Here is a 25791-nt window from a genome sequence, read left to right as displayed (position 1 = left end):
GAAATAATTACAACTAGGAGGATCAAACAAGACCTCCAAAATACAAAAAACAGAAAAAATTGAGAAAGCATACAAACTGACTCGGACGCTCTACAGTGAAAGAAGTATTTCAAGAGAGGCTAAACTCAGGCACTACAGTAAAGTTGTGCTAGCAAACGCACCCTGCACTTCAGAAAGACCACAATCGGAGCATCAGGAATCACAGACAGAAAAAATAGAACGTAAAATAGTCAGAAAATTTTTTTGGAGCAGTACACCGAGATGGTATACGGATGAAGCGAACAACCAAAGAATTATATGAAGACACAGACGGGTTCACAGAAATGACCAGCAAACACCGACTAACATTATATGGACACATACATAGAATGAACAGCAACAGACTCACAAAGGGGATTTTTGATGTAGTAAACCAATTGTGTTCAAGACCTAAAACAAGCAGGGATGCGTATTGAAATGATAAATGAGAGAGAAAGATTCAGAAACAAAATTATGAACACGAAATTTGGAGTAAAAGAAAGGAAGGAAACACGCAAAATATGGACCGAGCAAATCAGGAACACAGCCAACTAATGGAGAGGTTTTGGGAAGAAGGAAAGAGGAAGAAAGCGAAAAAAATGAATAATCAAAGCTAATAACTGTCCTCGAGGCAAAAATGTGTAATAATAATAATAAATAATGAAACAGTTTTTATAAAAATTACTATGGAAATATCTAGCAAAAATGAATCAAATGATTAATTACAAGCACTTGCCGAGAATAAGCTGCGAATAAAGAATATACTGTAGTGGGATTTTATCAAGAAGTTACAACAAGCAAAAAGGGAGGAAATGTGCTTTACATAAAATCTGCAAAACATAATGTTGCATACAGTGCCTTCTGGCACTAAAAAAGTACAGAGTCAGTAAAAGAAAGGGAGAAACAACGGTTCTGAAATGCAAATGAACCAACGGAACATGAACTAAAGCATCATACAGTTACGAGAAGTGGTTTAAAGGGGTTAAAGAACCTTTTGTTCCGTAACAGTACTTGTTCGAGTAAGATGACGCCTTCGTTACTGACCATATGTCTGAAGACCTCAAGTTCCAACATTTCTTCTCTCTGTGTAGAATCGTCAATTCGTCTAATCCTTTTGGATTGTGCCCCAATATTAGTAAACGCTCAGAGAAAGTATAATTACGAACATTAGTAGCTTCCTCCTTTAGCAATTGTTCATTATGTTACAGGCACTACCGGTTTGTCCGATATGAAACACCGGAAAATCACCCCCAAGTAACTCTGTAGGCTCCTGAGCTACGTAAAGGTTAATTTTAAGTTTATAAATTACAGATTAATATTTTTCTAAAGTGTTATTCGTGGAAAAGCGCAGCCATATTTTTAACTATTATACGTTGCATCAAAAATGGTTCAAATGACTCTAAGCACTATGGGACTTAACACTGAGGTCATCAGTCCCCAAGACTTAGAACTACTTAAACCTAAGTAACCTAAGGACAACACACACATCCATGCCAGAGGCAGGATTTGAACCTGCGACCGTAGCAACAGCGTGGTTCCGGACTGAAGCGCCTAGAACCGTTCGGCCACAGCGGCCGGTAGACGTTGCATCTAATACGATACATTACATAAGTAAGGTACTGAAACACATTTTCCTCTATCAAAATCTTCATTCAGATCGTCACCTATAGTAGTGATTCATTTGTTAGTTTTCGCTTCGAAATTTTTTTCCACCGTTATTAAAGGCCTCAGTTTTGATTAAATTAATTTCTTTCTTTAGTTTTACTGGTGATAGTGGTGCGACTATAGGGTGATGAATAGCTGGATGAAAAAAATTCGTGACTGAGGATGTGTTGAATCTGACCAATATTCATTGCCTTACAGAAGATATTAAAACTGTGTTATTATTATTATATTATTGTTATTGTTATGCACTCACCATGGACTTCCCATGCTGTATTGTACACTCATTATGGATGTCTGGTTAGATGTAAGAGTAGGCATTAAGACATTTATGTTGCCATATAAAATATATAAGTAAACATGTGTTTGCAAAATGCCCAATTATGGATGAAAGATTTGCATAACATTTAGAGGAGAAAGTAAAGAGACAAAGTAAGTTTTAATAATATGTTTTATTCCTCTCAATCAATTCAATGCATCAAGTGTGGAAATACAATATGTACAAAAATAATGAGGAGAGGGAGACAATAAAAAACAAACAATAAGAAGAGTCTTGGCACTTTCACACTGGCAGCTCAGGGTAGGGCTGCACACTCACAAGAAAAACGAACACCAGCCAGTGGATGGTGCTAGTACTAGTAGCAAAAACTATAATAGTAATAGTAATAATAGGGGTCCCAGTAACGAGGGAGAGGGACGGGATAGTGGCTCATCAGGAGGAATAGTACGGGCACCTGTGTGTCCCTCATAGCCAGGGTCCAAGGAGAACCGCAGTGGGATGCAGTGGTGCCTCATCTGGGAGTATGTGTGTGTGTGTGAGTGTGTGTGTGTGTGTGTGCGTGTGTGTGTGTGTGTGTTTGTGTGTCCATCAGGCTCATTTCAGGGCTGAGGTAAGGGGCAGGGAGAGTCGGGTTGTGCAGGCTGAAAAGTAAAGATTTCGCTAGAGGAAGGACTATGGTCATGACATAAATTCGTCAAGTGTACCAGTAAACATCGGGGTTAAAATCAGGTGAGCGGTCTAATTTTACATCAGTCACTTCAAGAGTGAGAGTTGTGTATTTTCTGAGTCCTTCTCCTGTCACGATTTTAAGCCTCCAGTAGAAATAACTGACAGTACTATTCCCCGCTGGCCACACCAGTCCTCTGAAGGGAACAGCACTGTGAGGCTGTGTCGATGTCCTCAACGCCCCCTGCCACGCCAAATTCTATATATCGTCTGCGAAGACCAGTATACTTATTTACAGTTTGAGTTAGTAAATCGGGCAGAGTGAAAAGCATCTGCACGTTTCGGCAGTTTGAGATCATAAGAGCTAGTGCTTGTTTGCATTTTGCGCCTTTCATTCACGCATAAGGGTTGCGTATTTCGAGAAAGATTATGGGTTTAAATGTGGAGTGAGGTCAGCGCTAGCTCCATGGTTTTATCCCATTTGAACCCCATCTCAGAGTCAAGGTTGTGCCATTTGTTTTTTACAAGTGAAGCTGGACGTTGTTTTGGGATATTCTGTGATACAAAAATTTGGTAAATAAGAAGCTAAAACTATGCACAGATGGAGTTCAACTTTCAAGATTATGAAATTGGTTGTAATATGTTGAGGAGGACCAATGAACTGATAAGAGACGCTATCACTGTCTGTACAAAGAATGAGTAAATTGGAGTCGTTTGGATGTAGAAGGAATTTAATAAAGTTTGATGAAGTATGAAGGTGCTGGTTTGACAATTCATCAGATCTGCTGTGGCTGCACATGGAAGATAGATATATTCAACTTTCTCTCATTATTGACTTGAGATTTCTGTAGACACCACCGCTGATGTGTTCGACACAAACTGATAGATATTCTACCTGGTCTGTGGAACATAAGGAGGTTGGGAAGGATAGGATAGTGCCATCTGGCATGTTTCTCCGAGAGAAACTTAATTATGATATAGAGTGTTTGGAGACGAGTCTGCTTTGTGTAGTCGGTCCACCTCAACGTTTGTAACAAAATTGTGATCATCGCCTTTGGGACACCGGTCGAGTTGCGACGTCTGCTACTGACTCGTGTGTAGGTCTAGTGGGTGGGGAGACCCCCACAGTAGGAGGAGCATGTGGGAAATTTGGCAGGGTTAGGCGGCGGATTGGAGGGGGTCGACTAGGTGCCGGGAGGGGGGGGGGCTATGGGAAGGAGGAGAGGGGGGGGGAATCGTCGGGGTCGTCTGTGAGACGTGCGACTGTGGCTCCTCGCGGCGAGATGAGACAGCTGGACGCCTAGGCCGTAGCTGCTGCTGTCTGTGGCTGGGGGCGGCGAACCAGCGGCCGGCGTTTGGCGAGGAGGCGGCTCAGGCCGGAGGCGGGCGTCGTGGGGGCGGGCTCTGCCGCGGGGGCGGCGCTGTCCGCCGACTCGGGGGCGGCGGGGGCGGGCGGCTCCTCGCTGGCCGACTTCTCTGCTGACTCTGTAACGACAGGTACAGGACTGTGTTGCTGTTGTTGTGGTCTTCAGGCCACAGACTGGTTTGTGCAGCCATCCATGATACTCTATCCTGTGAAACATCTCTGGTTAACTGCTGCAACCTATATCTATCTCAACCTGCTTACTGTATTCATCCCTTGTTCTCCCTCTACGATTTTCACCTCCACACTCTTCCTTCCCTACCTACAAATCCCTTCTCCTAATCAGGTTTTGCCACAAATTTCTTTGCTCTATTCTGAGCCTCCTCATTAGTTACACGATCTACCCACCCAACATTCAGCATTCTTCTGCTGTACCACATTTCAAAAACCTCTTTTCGTCTAAAATATTTATTAACCATCACGTCGCTACAGTCCATACAAATACTTTCAGGAAGAGACTTCCTAACACTTAAATCTATACTCGACGTTAGCAAATTTCTCTTCCTAAGAAACGCTTTTTCTTGCAATTGCCAGTCTACATTTTATGTCCTGTCTATTTCAGCCATCATCAGTTATTTTGCTGCCGAAAGAGCAAAACTCATCTACTGTCTCATTTCCTAATCTAACTCGCTCAGCATCACCTGATTTAATTGAACTACATTCCATTATCCTCGGTTTGCTTTTGTTGATGCTCATCTTATATCCCCATTTCAAGATAATTTCAATTCCGTTCAGCTGCTCTTCCAAGTCCTTTCCTGCCTCTGACAGAATTACAAAGTCATCTGCAAACCTCAAAGTTTTTATTACTTTTCCCTGAACATTGATTCCTACTCAAAAATTTTTCTTTGGTTTCCTTTACTGCATGTTCAATGTACAGACTGAATAACATCGGTAATAGGCTAAAACCCTCTCTCACTCCCAACCACTGCTTCCTCTCGATTCTTACAACTGCCGTCTCCTTTCCGTACGAAATGTAAACAGCCTTTCGCTCCCTGTATTTTACCCCTGCACCTTCAGAATTTCAAAGACAGTATTTCCATCAACACTATTAAAAACTCTAATTCTACAAATGCAACAAACGTAGGTTTGCCCATCCTTGACCTACCTTCAAAGAGAAGTCGTAGGCCCAGGCTTTCCTCGCGTGTTCCCATATTGCTCCGGAATCCAACCTGGTTAACTGAATTGAGTTAAGTGCGCTCAAACGCAGTGTAATGTATCGATGCTGATGGAGTTGCGGGGGTGCAGTGGCATGAAATGATACTGGCAGGAACCATTGAGGCATATGGAACACCAAGAAGGAGTTGTTAGCCGTGTTCCTACATCTGAAAGATGACGGCTACTTAAATTCAGTCGCGTAAGAGCGGCGTTAGCGGCTACTGTGAGGAAGTAAATCTCATTTGCTCTGAATAACACGGCAACGGTCGTGAGCGATAGGTAGTTTTAAGAATCGACGTGAATTGATCTTAGTGAAGAATGAAATGATAATTAAATCAAGACCCTAATCTGTCGACAGGCACTGATATACATCAACGGGGACAGTTGAAAATGTGTGCCCCGACTGGGACTCGAACCCAGGATCTCCTGCTTACGTGGCAGACACTCTATTCATCTGAGCCACCGAGGGCACAGAGGATAGAGCGACTGCAGGGATTTATCCCTTGCACGCTCCCCGTGAGACCCACAGTCCCAGCTTATTGTCCGCACACTACATTCGTAGTGCCTCTGCCCATTACATTCATTGGTCGCGACAGGCAATCTTACCGAGTCCCGTAAGAGTTCGGGGAACGCGTGTGCATCCAGCACAGAAGAGTAAGGTAAATGGCCAGTTAGCCTTAACTATATGGAGATGGTATCCGTTCTTTTGGACATGTCCGAAAGAGCAGATACCATATTCATATAATTTAGTCAAAAATGCCTTTAAAGCGGCAGAGACGTCATTATCAACACCCCACTGAGTTTCAAAGATGTTATAACGGCCCCCTGCCTTAATATGATGAAAATTCAGTTTTATGTTAGTAAATAAAATGTGGCATGCTTTAGGAGAATATAACTTCTCATCAAAACATTTCAAAGATGTTCGCAGGGTGGTCATCACAACGCTGAATAATACTGTTTCAAAGACAAAATTTATGGCTCTTCACTTTTGTTGTCTAGGGGATTATATGTTTATAAGAGGTCCGGATTTTTAAAAAAGGTAAGCCTGGAGACATCCAGTAGTTTTATAGAAGTCATCACATGTTTTTATTCCTCTTTGAAAAACACACGTAAAGTTTACATGGTATCTCTGACAAAACAGTTACATCTTGTGCATCAACCTCTTTGGTTCTGCGATCCACACATCTTTACATGCAATGGAATTAGCTGGCACTAAAAACACTGACCGACGTGACTTTCACAACTACACTGAGCAAACTGCCTGCCGGTTTTTTGACAGTGCTCTTATATATAACCTTCCAAAGAGATCAACAAATTATCACCTTTTTAAAAGTCAGTTAAATTGTTATTAAATGAATTATTTACATGAAATAGTTACGAATGATTCTGGTGGTCAGGTGTTTAGATTAAAAACATAAATGGTGGATTTTACAAATAATTACCAGTATCAACCAAGTGAAATAGCTGGAGTACAAAGTGTTGAATATGACCTTTCTCATTTGCATGATATTGGGGTTAAAAGTAGAACCTGTAAATTACGTGAGTATACATAACAAAAGTATTATTAAACTTATTTGTTTTTCATACTAAGTGTAGTGAATCACATATGTTGACACTTTGAGTAAGCCAATGTGAGCAAAACATAGCAGTTCCTAATGAAATATTCGTGTTAAAACAGTTTAAATAAATGTACCTTGCTTTTGCAACCTCTTTTGGATCGAAATATTAGATATTAAAGACATTGAAAAACATTGCATCATAATTGCACCCATACGAAATTTAACTAATTTGAGTTTAATTTACTGAGAAATCGTAATTTGTCCTCAGTATCGTATACTTCCATACTTCTTTTCCCTCCTATCGGGATCATTACAAGGTCATGTGATAGGGCTACGAGAAGCTGGGTGTTCCTTCTGCGATACTGCAGAACGTCTTGGCAGGAATGTATCGCTGTATAAGAATGCTGGCAGCGGTGGTCGCGAGAACGTACGGTCGCATGAAGACTGGGCTCCAGACGGCCACGTAGCACTACCGAGAGGGAAGACCATCGTTTTCGGCCTACGGCGCTAACGAGTCGTACTGCATCTGCAGCAGCAATCTGAGCAGAAGTTGGGCGCCACAGTGGCAGAACGGACTGTTACAAACTGCTTACTTCCAGGACAGCTCATAGCCAGACGCCCTGACCACAAAATATCTCTATTTTCGAGTTCAGTAGTGCCAAGCGAGAGGTCATGGGCCGGCCGAAGTGGCCGTGCGGTTAAAGGCGCTGCAGTCTGGAACCGCAAGACCGCTACGGTCGCAGGTTCGAATCCTGCCTCGGGCATGGATGTTTGTAATGTCCTTAGGTTAGTTAGGTTTAACTAGTTCTAAGTTCTAGGGGACTAATGACCTCAGCAATTGAGTCCCATAGTGCTCAGTGCCATTTTAGAGGTCATGGAGGGCAGAGTGGAGGTCTGTTACGTTTTGCGATGACAGCTGGTACTGCCTCGGTGCCAGCTATGGCCGTGTGTTGGTTAGAAGGAAGCCAGTTCAGGGCCTGCAATCAACCTGCCTGTGTGTTGGGGCGCGATTTCGTATGACAGCAGGAGTACTCTCGTTGTTATCCTACACACCCTGACTCCTCCAAGACTAAAATTTGCTGATCCGACCTGTTGTGCTGCCATAATTAACATCATTCCGGGAGGAGTTTTCCAACAGGATAACGCTTACTCACCTGCCGCCATTGTAGCCCACCTGCCTGTGTGTTGGGGTGTGATATTGTATGACAGCAGGAGTACTCTCGTTGTTAGCCTACACACCCTGACTCCTCCAAGACTGAACTTAAATTCGCTGATTCGACCTGTTGTGCTGCCATTCATTAACGGCGTTCCGGGGGGTGTTTTCCAACTGGATAACGCACGCTCACCTACCGCCGTTTAGCCCAGCACGGTTTACACAGTGTAGAGACGTTGCCTAGGCCTGCTAGATGACCTGATCTGTCTCCAGTCGAGCACATACGGGACATCATTGGACAACTCCCACTTCATTGACAAACTGCATTAACAGTCCCAGTATTCACCGAACAAGTGCAATAAGCATGGAACTCCATGCCAGAAACTGACATCTGGCACCTCTTCAACCGAATGCATGCTCGCATTCAACGTTCTGATGGTTACACCGGTTATTAATTTCACATTTGTGATGACTCATCTGGCATACATTAATTTCTAATTTTGAGTGTTAATGACTTAGTTATGTTACCTAGACAAATGCATTCCCGGAATTTCATTACTCAACATTAATTATTTTTTGCTGTTGCTATTTATACTCCGTCATTGTATGTGCCCGAGAGGGACGGGAATCCTGATTGCTACTTCATGAAAGCAGCTGCCGTAATCATTCGGCTAGTTCAGCACTGATCAAAACCTAACCCACACTTCTGTCGTTACTAATGTTTCGTCTACAACCCTTAAGACTCCTGCCGTAGTGCATCTGGGAACTGCGCCATTGGCTGGCAAAGAATTGAGACTGGCCTCTCCAGAAGTTGCACACTAACCTCCTCATTTGCCTTTATTGCTCTTATTTGGTAAGTCTCCTAGAGGGATGAGCTACATCGCCTGACAGAAAAACAAAACTGGGAAGGGAGGAGAAACTGAAATGAAACTTCATTGGTTGAGAGGATACGTTGATTTTATTTCAGTGATTACAAACTCGGCTCAAATTTACAGTATGAGGCGATTTGTCACTATGACATTGCGTTACCTCTGGGCTCGATGTATGCACTGATTCCATTGGGAAGGGTGTCATAAAGCAAGACGCAAGGTTCCCTCCCCCTCCTCTCCCCCCCGCCACAACGTCTGTAACTGATTGTTGTATGTTAACCGAGGACCTAGAAACGATGGAGAGGGTCTGTCCTCGCTGCAGCCTCAGTGCTCCACAACCCCATGACGACTACCGCAGTCCACCCCTCCCCTGCCCCACACCGAACCCAGGGTTATTGTGCGGTTCGGCCCCCAGTGGACTCCCCCTCCCCGGGAACGTCTCACAGCAGATGAGTGTAACCCCTACGTTTGCGTGTTAGAGTAATGGTGGTGTACGGCGTACATGGGGAACTTGTTTGTGCAGCAATTGCTGACATAGTGTAGCTTAGGTGGAATAAGGGAAACCAGCCCACATTCACCGAGGCAGATGGAAAACCGCCTAAAAACCATCCACAGACTGGCTGGCTCACCGGACCTCGACACAAGTCCGCCGGGTGGATTCGTGCCGGGGACAGGCGCTCCTTCCCTCTCTGGAAAATCCGTGCGTTAGACTGCTCGGCTAATGGGGTGGGCCTAACTGATGGTTGATATCCTGGCTGTTCGTGCTGGAACAGAGGTGACATCTGAACTGGTCCCACAAACGCTCCACTGGAGGTAGAGCTAGGGATCTTGCTGGTCACTGGAGTGCCTCACAGACAATTCACAATGGCACATTTCACATATAGCCGAGCATTGTTCTGTTGAAAAATGGTACTGTGATACTGCCGCATGAGAGGTAACACATGAGGATGCAGGATGTGGGTGGCCTACCATTGTGGCCTCAGAGTTCACTCAGTCACTAGCAGCCGTGACCTGTTGTATAAGCTGATTGCTTCCCACGATACAACACCATTAGTAACACTGCAGTGTCTCTTCAACACATTGGAATAATGCCACATCTCCTTAGGTTGCTGCAATACTAACTGATGACAGTAATCTATGGCAGTGCAGTACTGCAGTGCAGTATGACACCATTTTGGAGCAGCCCGTGATTCCTGGTAATGACACCAGTGAAATGCAACCTGTAGTGTTGTGATGCTAATGGCTCCCTCTGCACAGGAGACAGTTAACCCCCTAGTCTAGCTGCTGCTAATCTCCGCCGCGAAGTGTGAAGTGCGTGCTGTAATAAGGTTTCTGACTGCAAAAAACTGTACACCGATAGAAATCTATCGGCAGCTTTGTGAAGTGTATGGGGACAACATAATCACTGAAGGTGGAGTGCGTCAGTGGGTCATAAAATTTAAAAATGGCCGAACTAACGTTCACGACGAAGAGCGAAGTGGAAGACCCAGCATAGAGACTCCCGAACTTGTCGTAAAAGTCGATGCCGCGGTCCGTGAAAACCGTAATTTCACAATAACGGAACTCTCTATGAGTTTTCCACAAATTTCACGAAGTTTGTTGCACGAAATCATTACCGAAAAGCTCGGTTACCACAAGTTTTGAGCAAGATGGATACCAAAAATCTTGACAGAGATTCACAAAAATCAGCGAATGGCTGCAGCGTTAGCGTTTTTGGACGCTTACGAGGAAGATGGCGACTCATTACTCGATCGCATCGTTACTGGTGACGAAACATGGGTTAAGCATGTGAACTGCGAGACAAAATTGCAGTCAATGCAGTGGGGGCACACAAATTCCCCCCAAAAACCCAAGAAATGCGTGCAGACAATGTCGGCAAGGAAGGTAATGGCGACTGTCTTTTGGGACAGAAAAGGTGTGATTTTTGTGGATTTCCTGGAAAGAGCCACTACAATAAGCTCTCAAAGGTTTTGCCAAACTCTGCACAACCTCAGAAGAGCAATACAGAACAAGCGCAGGGGACAGTTGGGCTCAAAGATCTTGATGATTCACGACAACACCCGGGCCCACACGGCAAATGCCACTCGTGAAGTTCTCGAATCTTTTAAGTGGGAGTCGTTTCCTCATCCGCCGTACAGTCCCGACCTGGCACCGAGCGACTTCCACTTATTCCCAGCAATGAAGAAGTGGTTGGCTGTGCAGCGTTTTGATGACGACGCACAGCTTCCAGAAGAGGTAGCCACATGGTTGAAGGCGCAGGCGGCCGAATTTTACGACGAAGGAATTTCCAAGCTCGTCCATCACTACGATAAGTGCCTTAATTTAAATGACAACTATGTAGAAAAGTAGTATTGAAGTGTGGCTTTCATCTGTATATAATAAAAAAAAATTCCAATTATTTATTTTTAATTCCAAAACGTAATGTACTTTGTGGATAGCCCTCGTAATAAGTGCTGCGAGTCCATCAGAGAGAAAGCTACCAGATTTAATTGCGAGAAGAGGAATCTGCAGGGAGCCGCTCACCTTGCGCCTCGTGCTCCTCAGCGTCCTCGGGGGCGGCGGTGGAGGCGGCGGGGGCGGCCGGCCTGCGCGCCAGCGCGGCGCCGGTGCGCGGAAGGCCTCGGCGCGCGGGGGCGGCGGGGGCGGGCGCCCTGGAGGCGGGCTGCACGCGCAGGCGCGGCCGCTGGCGCAGCTTGCTCAGCGCGTCCGCCGCCGTCGCCGGGCTCGACTCCTGCGAACGGGAAAGACCCTCGTGATGATGGCGCCCTCGTCCCTGCCGAAACGCTGCGGGTACCTCCCTCTCTCTTCTGCGGCTGCCTTCAGACTCCTCGTTTTGCAGTAAATAATGGATTTGGCGAGTCCACTGGCAACGGACCCTTCTCGTGAGGGCCAAACTTCCTGGCAGATTAAAACTGTGTGCCGGATCGGAACTCGAACACGGGACCTTTGCCTTTAGTGGGCAACTGCTGTACCAACAGAGCCACCCTAGCACGACTCACGACCCGTCCTTACAACTCTACTTCCGCCAGTACTTCATCTCTTACCTTCCAAAGTTCACAGAAGTTTTGATGTGAAACATACCAAACTAGCACTGCTAGAAGAAAGGGCATGATGCGACATGGATTAGCAACAGCTTGGGGCGGGGGGTTCCAGAATTGAGGCACTGGCCGCGAGTGGGTATTGATTGAAATCAGTGGAGAAAGTCGAAAATTTGTGCCAGACTGGGATTCAAACCCGGGTCCCCTGTTTACTAGCACATGCTCTGATTACTGGTCATCCCAGCTGCAAGGACTACTCTAGCGCACCTTCCATCAGGCTCAAATTCTCACTAATAACACAGTACTGACGTAGTGCCCCTTGCCCATTAACCGCATTACTCGCAGCACTTCGCCAATTGCCGTAAGAGTTTGAGCCTGGTGTGCATCTGCACTGAAGAGACCACTGTCTATCTCGCTTTAATTATATATGCATATATGGGGTGTCAGTTCTTTCGGACATATGTGTCTTTTCAAATGTTGCGAGTAATGAGGAGAATGGAGAAGGCGGATTACATTAACAGTGTGCCAGTAAGTCGACAATTTGGGCCTGACATATTGTGTGCTAGGATAGTCTATGCAGCGGCCATGGCCACTATGTCCAGGTGGCTTAGTGTCAGAGCATCTGCCTTCTAAGCAGGGGATCTGGGTCCGAATCCTTGGCTGGCACGAATTTTCAAATTGCAGAAAATCTTAAAATTTCATTCAATGCCCACTCGCAGCAAGTGTCTGTGATTCCTTTCTGTCTTAATTCTGGAAACATCCGCCATGCTGTGGCTAAACCATGTTTCTGCAATATCGTTTCTTCCAAGAGTGCTAGTCCCACAATTTTCTCAGGGATGAAGCTCTGCTGGAAGTAGATTTGTAATGACGGCTTGTGAGTCGTACTCTGGTAGCTCATTCGTAGTACTCTGGTAGCTTTTGCCATCCAAAAGTGAAAAGTTCTGGGTTCGCGTCCTGGTCGGGCACACAGTTTTAGTCTTCCAGGACATTCTCCATTGCTACATCCGCTGCAGACTGAAAATTCATTCTGGACTTTGTGATCGAAGTTGTTTCCTCGGCCGTGTCTGCTCCCTAATATCTAACATGGAAATGTGGGTCTGCCTCGAGGAAACGTAATTTTTCTTGTCTGCGTTAATATGCTCCAATGGAAGGAAGTAATTGTAGCTTTGCTGCGAATGCCAAACACTTGGCCGGCCGAAGTGGCCAAGCGGTTCTAGGCGCTTCAGTCTGGAACCGCGCGACCGCTGCGGTCGCTGGTTCGAATCCTGCCTCGGGCATGGATGTGTGTGATGTCCTTAGGTTAGTTAGGTTTAAGTAGTTCTAAGTTCTAGCAGATTGATGGTCTCTGATGTTAAGTTCCATAATGCTCAGAGCCATTTGAACCGTTTTTGAACGAAATACTTGTGAACACCAGTATGTAATAATAGGATAATATGTAAAACCCACTGAATGTGGCGACACTTTTCGGCAACATGCACAGCTAATAACACAAGAAAAGTTGCGATTTTTCGAGGCAGAACTACATTTCCTTATTAGTTACTCTTACTGATATTCGTGGAAAACAAAACAAATCATTTAACATTACGAACCACTCGAATAAACAAGAACGAGATACTGTACAGTTAAATGTAATATCCAGCAAGGAATGGCTAGACTACAGTATTTTTCAAAAAGAATGGCCTGTTTTCAAAACACCATATTAGTTGTTGTTGTTGTTGTTGTTGTGGTCTTCAGTCCTGAGACTGGTTTGATGCAGCTCTCCATGCTACTCCCTGTACCTATCCTGTACCTACTGCGACCTACATCCTCCTGAATCTGCTTAGTGTATTCATCTCTTGGTCTCCCTTTGCGATTTTTACCCTCCACGCTGCCCTCCAATACTAAATTGGTGATCCCTTGATGCCTCAGAACATGTCCTACCAACCGATCCCTTCTTCTTGTCAAGTTGTGCCACAAACTCCTCTTCTCCCCAATCCTATTCAATACTTCCTCATTAGTTAACGTGATCTACCCATCTAATCTTCAGCATTCTTCTGTAGCACCACATTTCGAAAGCTTCTTTTCTCTTCTTGTCCAAACTATTTATCGTCCACATTTCACTTCCATACATGGCTACACTCCATACAAATACTTTTTGAAACAACTTCCTGACACTTAAATCTAAGCTCGATGTTAACAAATTTCTCTTCTTCAGAAACGCTTGCCATTGCCAGTCTACATTTTATATCCTCTCTACTACGACCATTGTCAGTTATTTTGCTCCCCAAATAGCAAAACTCATTTACTACTTTAAGCGTTTCATTTCCCAATCTAATACCCTCAGCATCACCCGATTTAATTCGACTACATTCCATTATCCTCGTTTTGCTTTTGTTGATGTTCATCTTATATCCTCCTTTCAAGACACTGTCTGTTCCGTTCAGCTGCTCTTCCAGGTCCTTTGCTGTCTCTCCTAGGTATTTAGTTGAATTGACAGCCTCTAGATTTGACAGATTTATCGTATAATCGAAGTTTAACGGATTTCTTTTAGCACTGATGTGGGTGACTTCACTCTTTCCATTATTTACGGTCAACTGCCAATTTTTGCACAGTAAATATATCTTTTGTAAACCGTTTGCAATTTCTTTTGATCTTCTGATGACTTTACTAGACGATAAACGACAGTATCATATGCAAAGAAACTAAGATGGCTGCTGAGATTGTCTCCCAAATCGTTAATACAGATAAAGAACTGGGGAAAGCCAGAAATCACTTCTGTTTCACTCAATGGCTTTCTGTCAGTTATTACGAACTGTGATCTCTCTGACAGGAAATCAATAATGCAGCCGCATAGCTGAGACGTTATACCATAAGTACGTAATTTCACAACAAAGCCCTTGTGTGGTTCGGTTCAAAAGCCTTCTGGAAATCTAGAATAAGGAATCAGTTTGAAATGCCTAGTCGATAGTATTCAATACCTCTTGTGAGTAAGGAGCTAGCTGCGTTCCACACGAACAACGATGTTTTCTAACTGTTTATGGACTGTCTGTCAATAGTCTGTTCTCTTCGAGGTAATTCATAATGTTCGAACAGAACATATGTTCCAAAATCCTGGCGCATATCGACGTTAATGATATGGGCCTGTAATTTAGTGGATTACTCCGATTGTCTTTCTTGAATGTTGGTGTGACCTGCCGCAACTTTCCAGTCTTTCGGTATGGATCTTTCGTCGAGCGAACGGTTGTATATGATTGTTAAGTATGAAGCTGTTGCATCAGCATACTCTGAAAGGAACCTAATTGGTATACAGTTCGAATCTGAAGATTTGCTTTTATTAATTAATCTGCTTTACTACTCCGACGATATCTACTTCTAACTTACTCATGTTGGCAACTCTTCTTCTTTAGAATTCTGGAATATTTCACCTCGTCTTCTTTGGTGAAGGAAATTCGGCAGGCTGTGTTTAGTAACTCTGCTTTGGCAACACTGTCAATGGTAGTACCTCAATTGCTATTGGGCAGAGAAGGCATTGTGTCTTGCCGCTAGGATAATTTACATACGACCAGAATCTCGATTTTCTGCCAGGTTTCTAGACTAAGTTTCATTGCAGAAAATGTTGGAAGCATCTCGCATTGAAGTCCGAACTAAATTTATAGCTTCTGTAAAAGATTGCTAATCTTGGGGATTTTGCGTTCGTTTAAATTTGGCATGCTTTCTTTGTTGTTTCTGCAGCAGTAGTAAGTTCAAAAGTCAAAGAGTAAATAGGTTTTTCAAAGAGTAATTACTGTTCCATACTTCGCGTTATATTCTTCAGATCAATAAATATGTTGCTAAAGTAGCCTATGTTCTTCCTCAGCATTCAAGCTGTCTGCTAGCAAATTTCATCAAAATCGGTCGAGCGGTTTAGTCCTGAAAGCATAACAGACACAGCTACTTTGGCATTTATAACATTAGTATGTGAAGAGGGGCAGCAGCCTTTTCAGTAGTTGCAGGGGCAACAGTCTGGATGAATGACTGATCTGGCCTTGCAACACTAACCAAAACGGCCTTGCTGTGATGGTACTGCGAACGGCTTAAAGCAAGGGGAAACAACAGCCGTCATTTTTCCCGAGGGCATGCAGATTTAAAGAAAACTGGCATTCTACAGATCGGAGCGTGGAATGTCAGGTCCCTTAATCGGGCAGGTAGGTTAGAAAATTTAAAAAGGGAAATGGACAATATTATAGAAATGGAAGAGAATGTAGATGAAGATGAAATAGGAGATATGATATTGCGTGAAGAGTTTGACAGAGCACTGAAAGACCTAAGTCGAAACGAGGCCCCGGGAGTAGACAACATTCCATTAGAACTACTGACGGCCTTGGGAAACCAGGCCTAACAAAACTCTACCATGTAGTGAGCAAGATGTATGAGACAGGCGAAATACCCTCAGACTTCAAGAAGAATATAATAATTCCAATCCCAAAGAAAGAAGGTGTTGACAGGTGTGAAAATTAACAAACCATCAGTTTAATAAACCACGGCTGCAAATTACTAACACGAATTCTTCACAGACGAATGGAAAAAGTGGTAGAAGCCGACCTCGGGGAAGATCAGTTTGGATTCCGTAGAAATGTTGGAATACGTGAGGCAATACTGACCCTAAGACTTATCTTAGAAAATAGATTAACGAAAGACAAACCTACGTTTCTAGCATTTGTAGACATAGGGAAAGCGTATGACAATGTTTACTGGAATAATCTCTTTCAAATTCTGAAGGTGGCAGGAGTAAAATACAGGGAGCGAAAGGCTATATACAGTTTGTACAGAAACCAGATGGCATGAAAGGGAAGCAGTGGTTGGGAAGGGAGTGAGACAGGGTTGTAGCCTATCCCCAATGTTATTCAATCTGTATATTGAGCAAGCAGTAAAGGAAACAAAAGAAAAATTCGGAGTAGGAATTAAAGTCCACGGAGAAGAAATAAAAACTTTGAGGGTCGCCGATGACATTGTAATTCTGCCAGAGACATCAAAGGACCTGGAAGAGCAGCTGAACGGAAAAGACAGTGTCTTGAAATGAGGATATAAGATGAACATCAACAAAAGCAAAACGAGGATATTGGAATTTAGTCGAATTACATCGGGTGATGCTGCGGGAACTAGATCAGGAAATGAGACACTTAAAATAGTAAAGGAGTTTTGCTATTTGGGGAGCAAAATAACTGATGATGGTCGAAGTAGAGAGGATATAAAATGTAGACTGGCAATGGCAAGGAAAGCGTTTCTGAAGAAGAGAAATTTGTTAACATCCAGTATTGATTTAAGTGTCAGGAAGTCGTTCCTGAAAGTATTTGTATGGAGTGTAGCCATGTATGGAAGTGAAAGGTGGACGATAAATAGTTTAGACAAGAAGAGAACAGAAGCTTTCGAAATGTGGTGCTACAGGAGAATGCTGAAGATTAGATGGGTAGATCACATAACTAATGAGAAGGTATTGAACAGAACTGGGGAGAAGAGGAGTTTGTGGCACAACTTGACTGGAAGAAGGGATCGGTTGGTAGGACATGTTCTGAGGCATCAAGGGATCACCAATTTAGTATTGGAGGGCAGAGTGGAGGGTTAAAATCGTAGAGGGAGTCCAAGAGATTAATACACTAAACAGATTCAGAAGGATGTAGGTTGCAGTAGGTACTGAGAGATGAAGAAGCTTGACAGGATAGAGTAGCATGGAGAGCTGCATCAAACCGTTCTCTGGACTGAAGATCACAATAACAATATAATATATGGATATGGAATCTGGATATACAGGGAGTGGTGGTGGTGGTATTGGCAAGTTCCTATGGGACAAAACTGCTGAGGTCATCAGTCCCTAGGCTTACACACTACTTAATCAAACTTACACTAACTTACGCTAAGGACAACACACACACACTCATGCCCGAGGGTGGACTCGAACCTCATACGGGGGGAGTTGTGAGAACCGTGGCAAGGCGCCCGAGACCGCGCGGCAACCTCGCGAGGCTATACAGGGTGAAACAATAACGTTCGGCAGAAATTGCAAGACACATTCCTGGTACACAGACGAAGAAATAATGTTATCTGAACATTGGTCTGGAAACGCTTTGTATCCATGTTACAATTCACTTGTCCAACTCATTAATCACGAGAACACACGCTAACAGACCGGACCAGCATACCACAAGCAGCTCTTTCTGGCAGGAGATGTTCAGTATGCCCCGCGTGGGTATCCACCCGCCACTGTAGTGAATCTCCCATGCGCTGGTGTTTACCTGTGCTATAGGGTATGGTTTGGCGGCCTTCCCTAATGCGAGCACGTAAACTCCGAACGTGTTGTACCGGGGTTACGCACACAAGAGCTTTCAAATGTCCCCACAAATAAAAAGTCAGTGGGTTTAGGTCTGGAGAGTGGAGGCCGACCAACTGGTCCACCTCTGCATATCCATGTGTCACCAAATCTAATGATAAAACGAGGAGGTGCTCCATCGTGCATGAAGTACACGTTTTATCACACATCTAGAGGAACATCTGCTAACAGGAAAGTCTACTGGACCTGACGGGATACCAATTCGATTACGCGAAGGAGCTTGCCCCCCTTCTAACAGCCGTGAACTGCAAGTCGTTAGAGGAACGGAAGGTTCCAAATGACTGGAAAAGAGCACAAGTAGTCGCAGTCTTCAAGAAGGGTCGTCGAGCAGATGCGCTAAACTATAGACCTATATCTCTGATATCGACCTGTTGTAGAATTTTAGAACATGTTTTTTGCTGGCGTATCATGTCATTTCTGGAAACCCAGAATCTACTCTCGCTTGATTTGTTCATGAGACCCAGAAAATATTAGATACAGGCTCCCAGGTAGATGCCATTTTCCTTGACTTCCGGAAGGTGTTCGATACAGTTCCGTACTGTCGCTTGATGAACAAAGTAAGAGCCTACGGAATATCAGACTAGCTGTGTGGCTGGATTGAAGAGTTTTTAGCAAACAGAACACAGCATGTTGCTCTCAATGGAGAGACGTCTACAGAGGTTAAAGTAACCTCTGGCGTGCCACAGGGGAGTGTTATGGGACCATTGCTTTTCAAAATATATATAAATGACCTAGTAGATAGTGTCGGAAGTTCCATGCGGCTTTTCGCGGATGATGCTGTAGTATACAGAGAAGTTTCAGCATTAGAAAATTGCAGCGAAATGCAGGAAGATCTGCAGCGGATAGGCACTTGGTGCAGGGAGTGGCAACTGACCCTTAACATAGACAAATCTTATGTATTGCGAATACATAGAAAGAAGGATCCTTTATTGTATGATTATATGATAGTGGAACAAACACTGGTAGCAGTTACTTCTGTAAAATATCTGGGAGTATGCGCGCGGAACGATTTGAAGTGGAATGATCACATAAAATTAATTGTTGGTAAGGCGGGTGCCAGGTTGAGATTGATTGGGAGAGTCCTTAGAAAATGAAGTCCACCAACAAAGGAGGTGGCTTACAAAACACTCGTTCGACCTATACTTGAGTATTGCTCATCAGTGTGGGATCCGTACCAGATCGGGTTGACGGAGGAGATAGAGAAGATCCAAAGAAGAGCGGCGCGTTTCGTCACAGGGTTATTTGGTAACCGTGATAGCGTTACGGAGATGTTTAATAAACTCAAGTGGCAGACTCTGCAAGAGAGGCGCTCTGCATCGCGGTGTAGCTTGCTGTCCAGATTTCGAGAGGGAGCGTCTCTGGATGAGGTATCGAATATATTGCTTCCCCCTACTTATACCTCCCGAGGAGATCACGAATGTAAAATTAGAGAGATTCGAGCGTGCACGGAGGCTTTCCGGCATTCGTTCTTCCCGCGAACCATACGCGACTGGAACAGGAAAGGGAGGTAATGACAGTGAGATGTGAAGTGCCCTCCGCCACACACCGTTGGGTGGCTTGCGGAGTATAGATGTAGATGAACAGATTAGGTAGAACACTCTCTACGAAATTATGGTAACTTTGTCTGTTGAGCCTGGGTGGAAGAAAGAGAGGCGTGGCAACTGGGACATGAAAAACAAAACACTGGCGGGGAACAGAGATGTCCCCCACAATTCTGCGAGGGTAATCCCAAAAGTAAGGTCTCCTGTAACTACAGGACTCTGTTTGTGTGGCAGTTGGTCACACTGTTATGAAGAGTGCCTCGCGAGCTGAGTGTAAACATGGGCACGCCGCGCTGAGGCGCTCAGTCTTGGCTTGGCAGCCATTGAGAATGTTACCGCCAAGTGCGAATTGAGCGCAGTTATTCGATTTTTGATCGCTAAGGGCACTGCGCCGATTGAAATCCATCGCCAATTGGCGGAAGTGTGCATGGATGCCAAATTCAAATCAGAACCGGAGAAGAGGAATGTTGAGCAAGGGCGTACACATTCTCAATGACAACGCTCGCCCACACATCGCTAGGCAAACCGTTGCTCTCCTGCAACAGTTTCAGTCGAAAATAATCACCCACCCACCCTATAGTCCTGACTTGGCGCCCAGTGACTATCACCTGTTCCCTTGGTTAAAAGAACATTTGACCGGAAAGCGATTCAGCTCCGGCGACGAGGTGAAAGAAAAGGTTCATAACTTTCTGAACAGCATGGCGGCGAGCTGGTATGATATGGTCATACAAAAACTGCCACAGCGCCTACAAAAATGCATCGACATAAATAGTGATTATGTCGAAAAATACCGGGTGGTCAAAAAGTCAGTATTAATTTGAAAACTTTATGAACCACGGAATAACGTAGACAGAGAGGTAAAAATTGACATACATGCTTGGAATGACATGGGGTTTTATTAGAACAACAACAAAAAAATTCACAAAATGTCCGAAAGATGGCGCTGGACAGCAAAACGTCAATGACTGCGCATGACAATCGTGTATGAAAGGAGCTGTAATGAGAGAGAGAATCAGATGCACCAGCAGTTGCAGCATGTTGACGTTACCTGAAAAGGCGCTTTTATTGAAGCTGTATTATCAGAATGGCACGATCCTATCGCCACAGGAAGGGGATTCGAATGGGTAAATGTCCATTGACAAATGCAGCTGTGGCGAGAATGATTTCGAAGTTCGAAGCCACGGGTTGTTTAGACAATAGACCCCGTAGTGGCCGACCGAGCACAAGGCGTAATGCTGCTGAGACAGTTCAGGGAGAAAAAAAAAAGGTTCAAATGGCTCTGAACACTATGGGATTTAACATCTCAGGTCTTCAGTCCCCTAGAACTAGACCTACTTAAACCTAACTAACCTAAGGACATCACACACACCCATGCCCGAGGCAGGATTCGAACCTGCGACTGTAGCGGTCGCGCGGTTCCAGACTGAAGCGCCTAGAACCGCTCGGCCACCAACGGCCGGCAGTTCAGGAAGAAATGGTGACTGTAGCCTCCCAGGTCCGCAGACCTCAGTCCGTGCGATTATTGGCTTTGGGGTTACCTGAAGTCGCAAGTGTATTGTGATCGACCGACATCTCTAGGGATGCTGAAAGACAACATCCGACGCCAATGCCTCACCATAACTCCGGACATGCTTTACAGTGCTGTTCACAACATTATTCCTCGAATACAGCTATTGTTGAGGAATGATGGTGGACATATTGAGCATTTCCTGTAAAGAACATCATCTTTGCTTTGTCTTACTTTGTTATGATTATTATTGCTATTCTGATCAGATGAAGCGCCATCTGTCGGGCATTTTTTTAGCTTTTGTATTTTTTTGGTTCTAATAAAACCACATTTCATTCCAAGCACGTGTGTCAATTTGTACCTCTCTATTTACATTATTCCGTGATTTATTCAGTTTTCAAATTTATACTGACTTTTTGATCACCGGGTAGCTAAATGTTCAAGCTGTAAACTGATGTAAACCGTTGTAGAAATACACTATTGGCCATTAAAATTGCTACATCAAGAAGAAACGCAGATGATAAACGCGTATGCATTGGACAAACATATTATACTAGAAATGACGTGTGATTACATTTTCACGCAATTTGGGTGGATAGATCCTGAGAAATCAGTACCCAGAACAACCACCTCTGGCCGTAATAACGGCCTTGATACGCCTGGGCATTGAGTCAAACAGAGCTTGGATGGCGTGTACAGGTACAGCTGCCCATGCAGCTTCAACACGATACCACAGTTCATCAAGTGTAGTGACTGGCATATTGTGACGAGCAAGTTGCTCAGCCACGATTGACCAGACATTTTCAATTGGTGAGAGATCTGGAGAATGTGCTGGTCAGGGCAGCAGTAGAACATTTTCTGTATCCAGAAAGGCCCGTACAGGACCTGCAACATGCGGTCGTGCATTATCCTGCTGAAATGTAGGGTTTCGCAGGGATCGAATGAGCCACGGGACGTAACACATCTGGAATGAAACGTCCACTGTTCAAAGTGCCGACAATGCAAACAAGTGGTGACCGAGACGTGTAACCCATACCATCACGCTGGGTGATACACCAGTACGGCGATGACGAATACACGCTTCCAATGTGCGTTCACCGCGCTGTCGCCAAACACGGATGCGACTATCATGATGCTGTAAACAGACCCTGGATTCATCCGAAGAACTGACGTTTTGCCATTCGTGCACCCAGGTTCGTCATTGAGTACACTATCGCAGGCGCTCGTGTCTGTGATGCAGTGTCAAGGGTAATCGCAGCCATGGTCTCCGAGCAAATAGTTCATGCTGCTGCAAACGTCGTCGAACTGTTCGTGCAGATGGTTGTTGTCTTGAAAAAGTCCCCATCTGTTTACTCAGGGATCGAGACGTGGCTGCACGATCCTTTACAGCCGTGCGGATAAGATGCCTGTCAACTCGACTGCTAGTGATACGAGGCCATTGGGATCCAGCACGGCGTTCCGTATTACTCTCCTGAACCCACCGATTCCATATTCTGCTAACAGTCATTGGATCTCGACCAACGCGAGCAGCAATGTCGCGATACGATAAACCGCAATCGCGATAGGCTACGGTCCGACCTTTATCAAACTTGGAAACGTGATGGTACGCATTTCTCCTCCTTGCACGAGGCATCACAACGTTTCACCAGGCAACGCCGGTCAACTGCTGTTTGTGTTTGAGAAATCGGTTGGAAACTTTCCTATTTGTCAGCAAGTTGTAGGTGTCTCCACCGGCGACAACCTTGTGTGAATGCTCTGAAAAGCTAATCATTTGCATATCACAGCATCTTCTTCCTGTCGGTTAAATGTCGCGTCTGTAGTACGTCATCTTCGTGGTGTAGCAATTTTAGTGGCGAGTAGTGTAAACAGTTCTATGTACTAATAAAAAAATACGAGACCTTACTTTTGGGATTATCCTCGTAACATTCTGTTCTTGTGTGTTTCCCGTGATTAATGACTTGGAGAAAATGAGCTGTAACATGGAAATAAAGCGTTTCCATATCCTTGTTCAAATAAAGTAATTTCTTGGTCTACGTGTGAGGAATGGCTCCTGCAACTTGTACTGTATACTTTCGTTACACGCCGTTAGCTGCTTCACCCAATATACATGCAGGTAACTGTGACGTCAGAGCGGCGCTAGTGAAGTATACAGTACCTCCTGCGAGGCGGGGGCGGCGTCGTCGGCGGCGGCTGGAGCTGCGTGGTCCTCCTCGTGGTCCGCCGCCGGCGCTGGCGTCGAGCTGGGACTGGGGGCGGCGTCTGGCGCCGCTGTGGAGGCGGGGGCGGCACCGGGCAGGCGGGGGCGGCCGCCTCCGGCCAGCGCGCCGATGCGTGGGCCGGGCCGCAGGGGGCGGGGGCCGCCCAGCGGGGGGCGGACTCCAGCCCTGGGGGCGAGAGGCGGGACAACGTGATTCGCTGCGGTTTAGCGCGCGCAAAATGCCGTGTCTGCTAGATGCGCAGTCAGCTGGGGAAGCGTGGGGGGAGCGGCAGTGGTGGGGGTCGCTTAGAGCACCGTGCATACTACGAGGGTCACTTCTAAAGAAATGCACACTATTTTTTTAAAATCCATCTTTTATTCTACATGTTTGGAAGTTTTACAGTGTGTAGATACATCCTTTAGGAACAATATTTTCATTTCTCCACATAATTTCCATCCCTCTCAACTGCCTTACGCCACCTTTAAACCAACGTCTGTATACCCACACGGTTAAATTCCGGACCGACCTGTTGGAGCCACTGTTTGGCAGCGTGCACAAGGGAGTCGTCATCTTCAAACTTTGTTTCAAGAAGAGAGTCTTTCAGTTTACCAAAGAGATGATAGTCACACAGAGTCAGGTCAGGACTGTAAGGTGCGTGTTTCAGTGCTGTCCATCCGACTTTTGTGATCGCTTCCATGGTTTTTTGACTGACATGTGAATTTTTGTGCAACAGCAAAACATGCTGCTTTAGCCGATGTGGTCGAACACGGCTCAGTCGAGCTTGAAGTTTCTTCAGTGTCGTCACATATCCATCAGAATTTATGGTGGTTCCACTTGGCACGACGTTCACAAGCAAGAGTCCTTCAGAATCGAAAAACACCGTAGCCGTAACTTTTCCAGCAGAAGGTGTGGTTTTGAATTTTTTTTTCTTGTGTGATTTTGCTTGAAGCCACTCCATTGATTGCATCTTCGTCTCTGGTGAAAAATGATGGAGTCATGTTTCATCACCTGTCACAATTCTTCCAAAAGAAATTTATCTCCACCGTTCTCGTACTGTTCCAAAAGTTCACTGCATACCGTTTTTCTTGTTTCTTTCTGAGCCACTGTCAACATCCTGGGAACCCACCTGGCACAAACCTTTTTTAACGCCAACACTTCCAGTATTCTGCAAACACTTCCTTCCCCTATCCCAACGTAGCGTGACAATTCGTTCACTGTGATGCGTCTGTCAGCAGTCACCAATTCGTTAGCTCTCTGCACATTGTCTGGAGTGTGTGCAGTACGAGGCCTGCCGCTGCGAGGACAATCCTCAATATTGCCGTGCCCGCTTTTATCACGTAACCAGCTCGCCCACCGACTGACTGTACTGCGGTCGACAGCAGCATCTCCGTACACCTCTTTCAACCTCTTGTGGATGTTTCCCACTGTCTCGTTTTCACAGCACAGGAATTCTACGACAGCACGTTGCTTCTGACGAACGTCAAGTGTAGCAGCCATCTTGAAGACATGCTTTGACGGCGCCACTCACGGGAACAGGTTGAACTAAGTTTGAAAACAAGCGGGAAGGATGTATCTACACACTGTACAACTTTCACACATGCAGAATTAAAACTGTATTTTTACAAAAATAGTGTGCATTTCTTTTGGAGTGACCCTCGTAGTTGCCATCATGCCCCGCGGCCAACGGTGCAGTTTGAACGTCCTAACCCAAACTGTTCAGAAGTTATGACGATTTTACTTCGTATAGCTCAATAATTGTCACCGTGTATCATCATTTGACGATCAACAAACTCAAGACTACACAGAATTGTTTCTCGAACAGCTGGTCCTATGGTAATACACCTGGCAGGATTTTCCCTTCTTTTCCATTAGCGTATTTCTTGTGCTGTATCAGCAGATATTTGCAATTGCATTTTTTCATTATGTAGATGAAGCGAGCCAAGTACTGCCTATTACTTTCATTTTATCTCATTTTTTTGCATCAGTCTTCTGACTGGTTTGGTGCGGCCTACCAAGAATTACTCTCGTGTATCAATGTCTTAATCTCAGAGTAGCGCTTGGAACCTACGTTCTCAATTAAATCTTGGCTGAATCCCAACGTTTGTCTTCCCCAACGAAGTTTACTTTCTACAGGCCTCTCTGGTACAAAACAAGGTATCCACTGATTTCGCAGAGCATGTCCTATCATTCTGTCCCTTCTTCTTGTCAACGTTCCCCACATAATCTTTTCCACGCTGATTCCGAGGGAAGCCTCTTCATTCCTTTCCTTACCTTACCAGTCCACACAATTTTCATCATTCTTCTGCAGCATCACATCTCAAACGCCTCGATTCCCTTCTGTTCTGCTTTTCCCACAGTCCATGTTTCGGTGCTTAACAA

At 44.9% G+C, this 25791-nt stretch overlaps 1 protein-coding gene across 1 annotated transcript in view; it reads right to left on the bottom strand.

The window, feature by feature from the left end:
• Nucleotides 1-2113: 2113 nt before the first annotated feature.
• The window catches only part of LOC124719943 (flocculation protein FLO11-like), a 283431-nt gene continuing 259753 nt past the window's right edge, over nt 2114-25791 (bottom strand). The window contains exons 13-15 of the mRNA XM_047245145.1: nt 23370-23598; nt 11309-11516; nt 2114-4111 (exon numbers count right to left, since the gene is read on the bottom strand). Coding sequence (XP_047101101.1) covers nt 3927-4111; nt 11309-11516; nt 23370-23598 — 622 coding nt within the window. The 3' untranslated portion in view covers nt 2114-3926. The remainder of the gene's footprint in view (nt 4112-11308; nt 11517-23369; nt 23599-25791) is intronic.

The sequence above is a fragment of the Schistocerca piceifrons genome, chromosome 11 (genome assembly GCF_021461385.2).
Source record: "Schistocerca piceifrons isolate TAMUIC-IGC-003096 chromosome 11, iqSchPice1.1, whole genome shotgun sequence".
Classification (NCBI taxonomy): domain Eukaryota; kingdom Metazoa; phylum Arthropoda; class Insecta; order Orthoptera; family Acrididae; genus Schistocerca; species Schistocerca piceifrons.
Note: the sequence above shows the minus strand (reverse complement) of the source record. Positions and strands in the feature narration are given on the sequence as shown.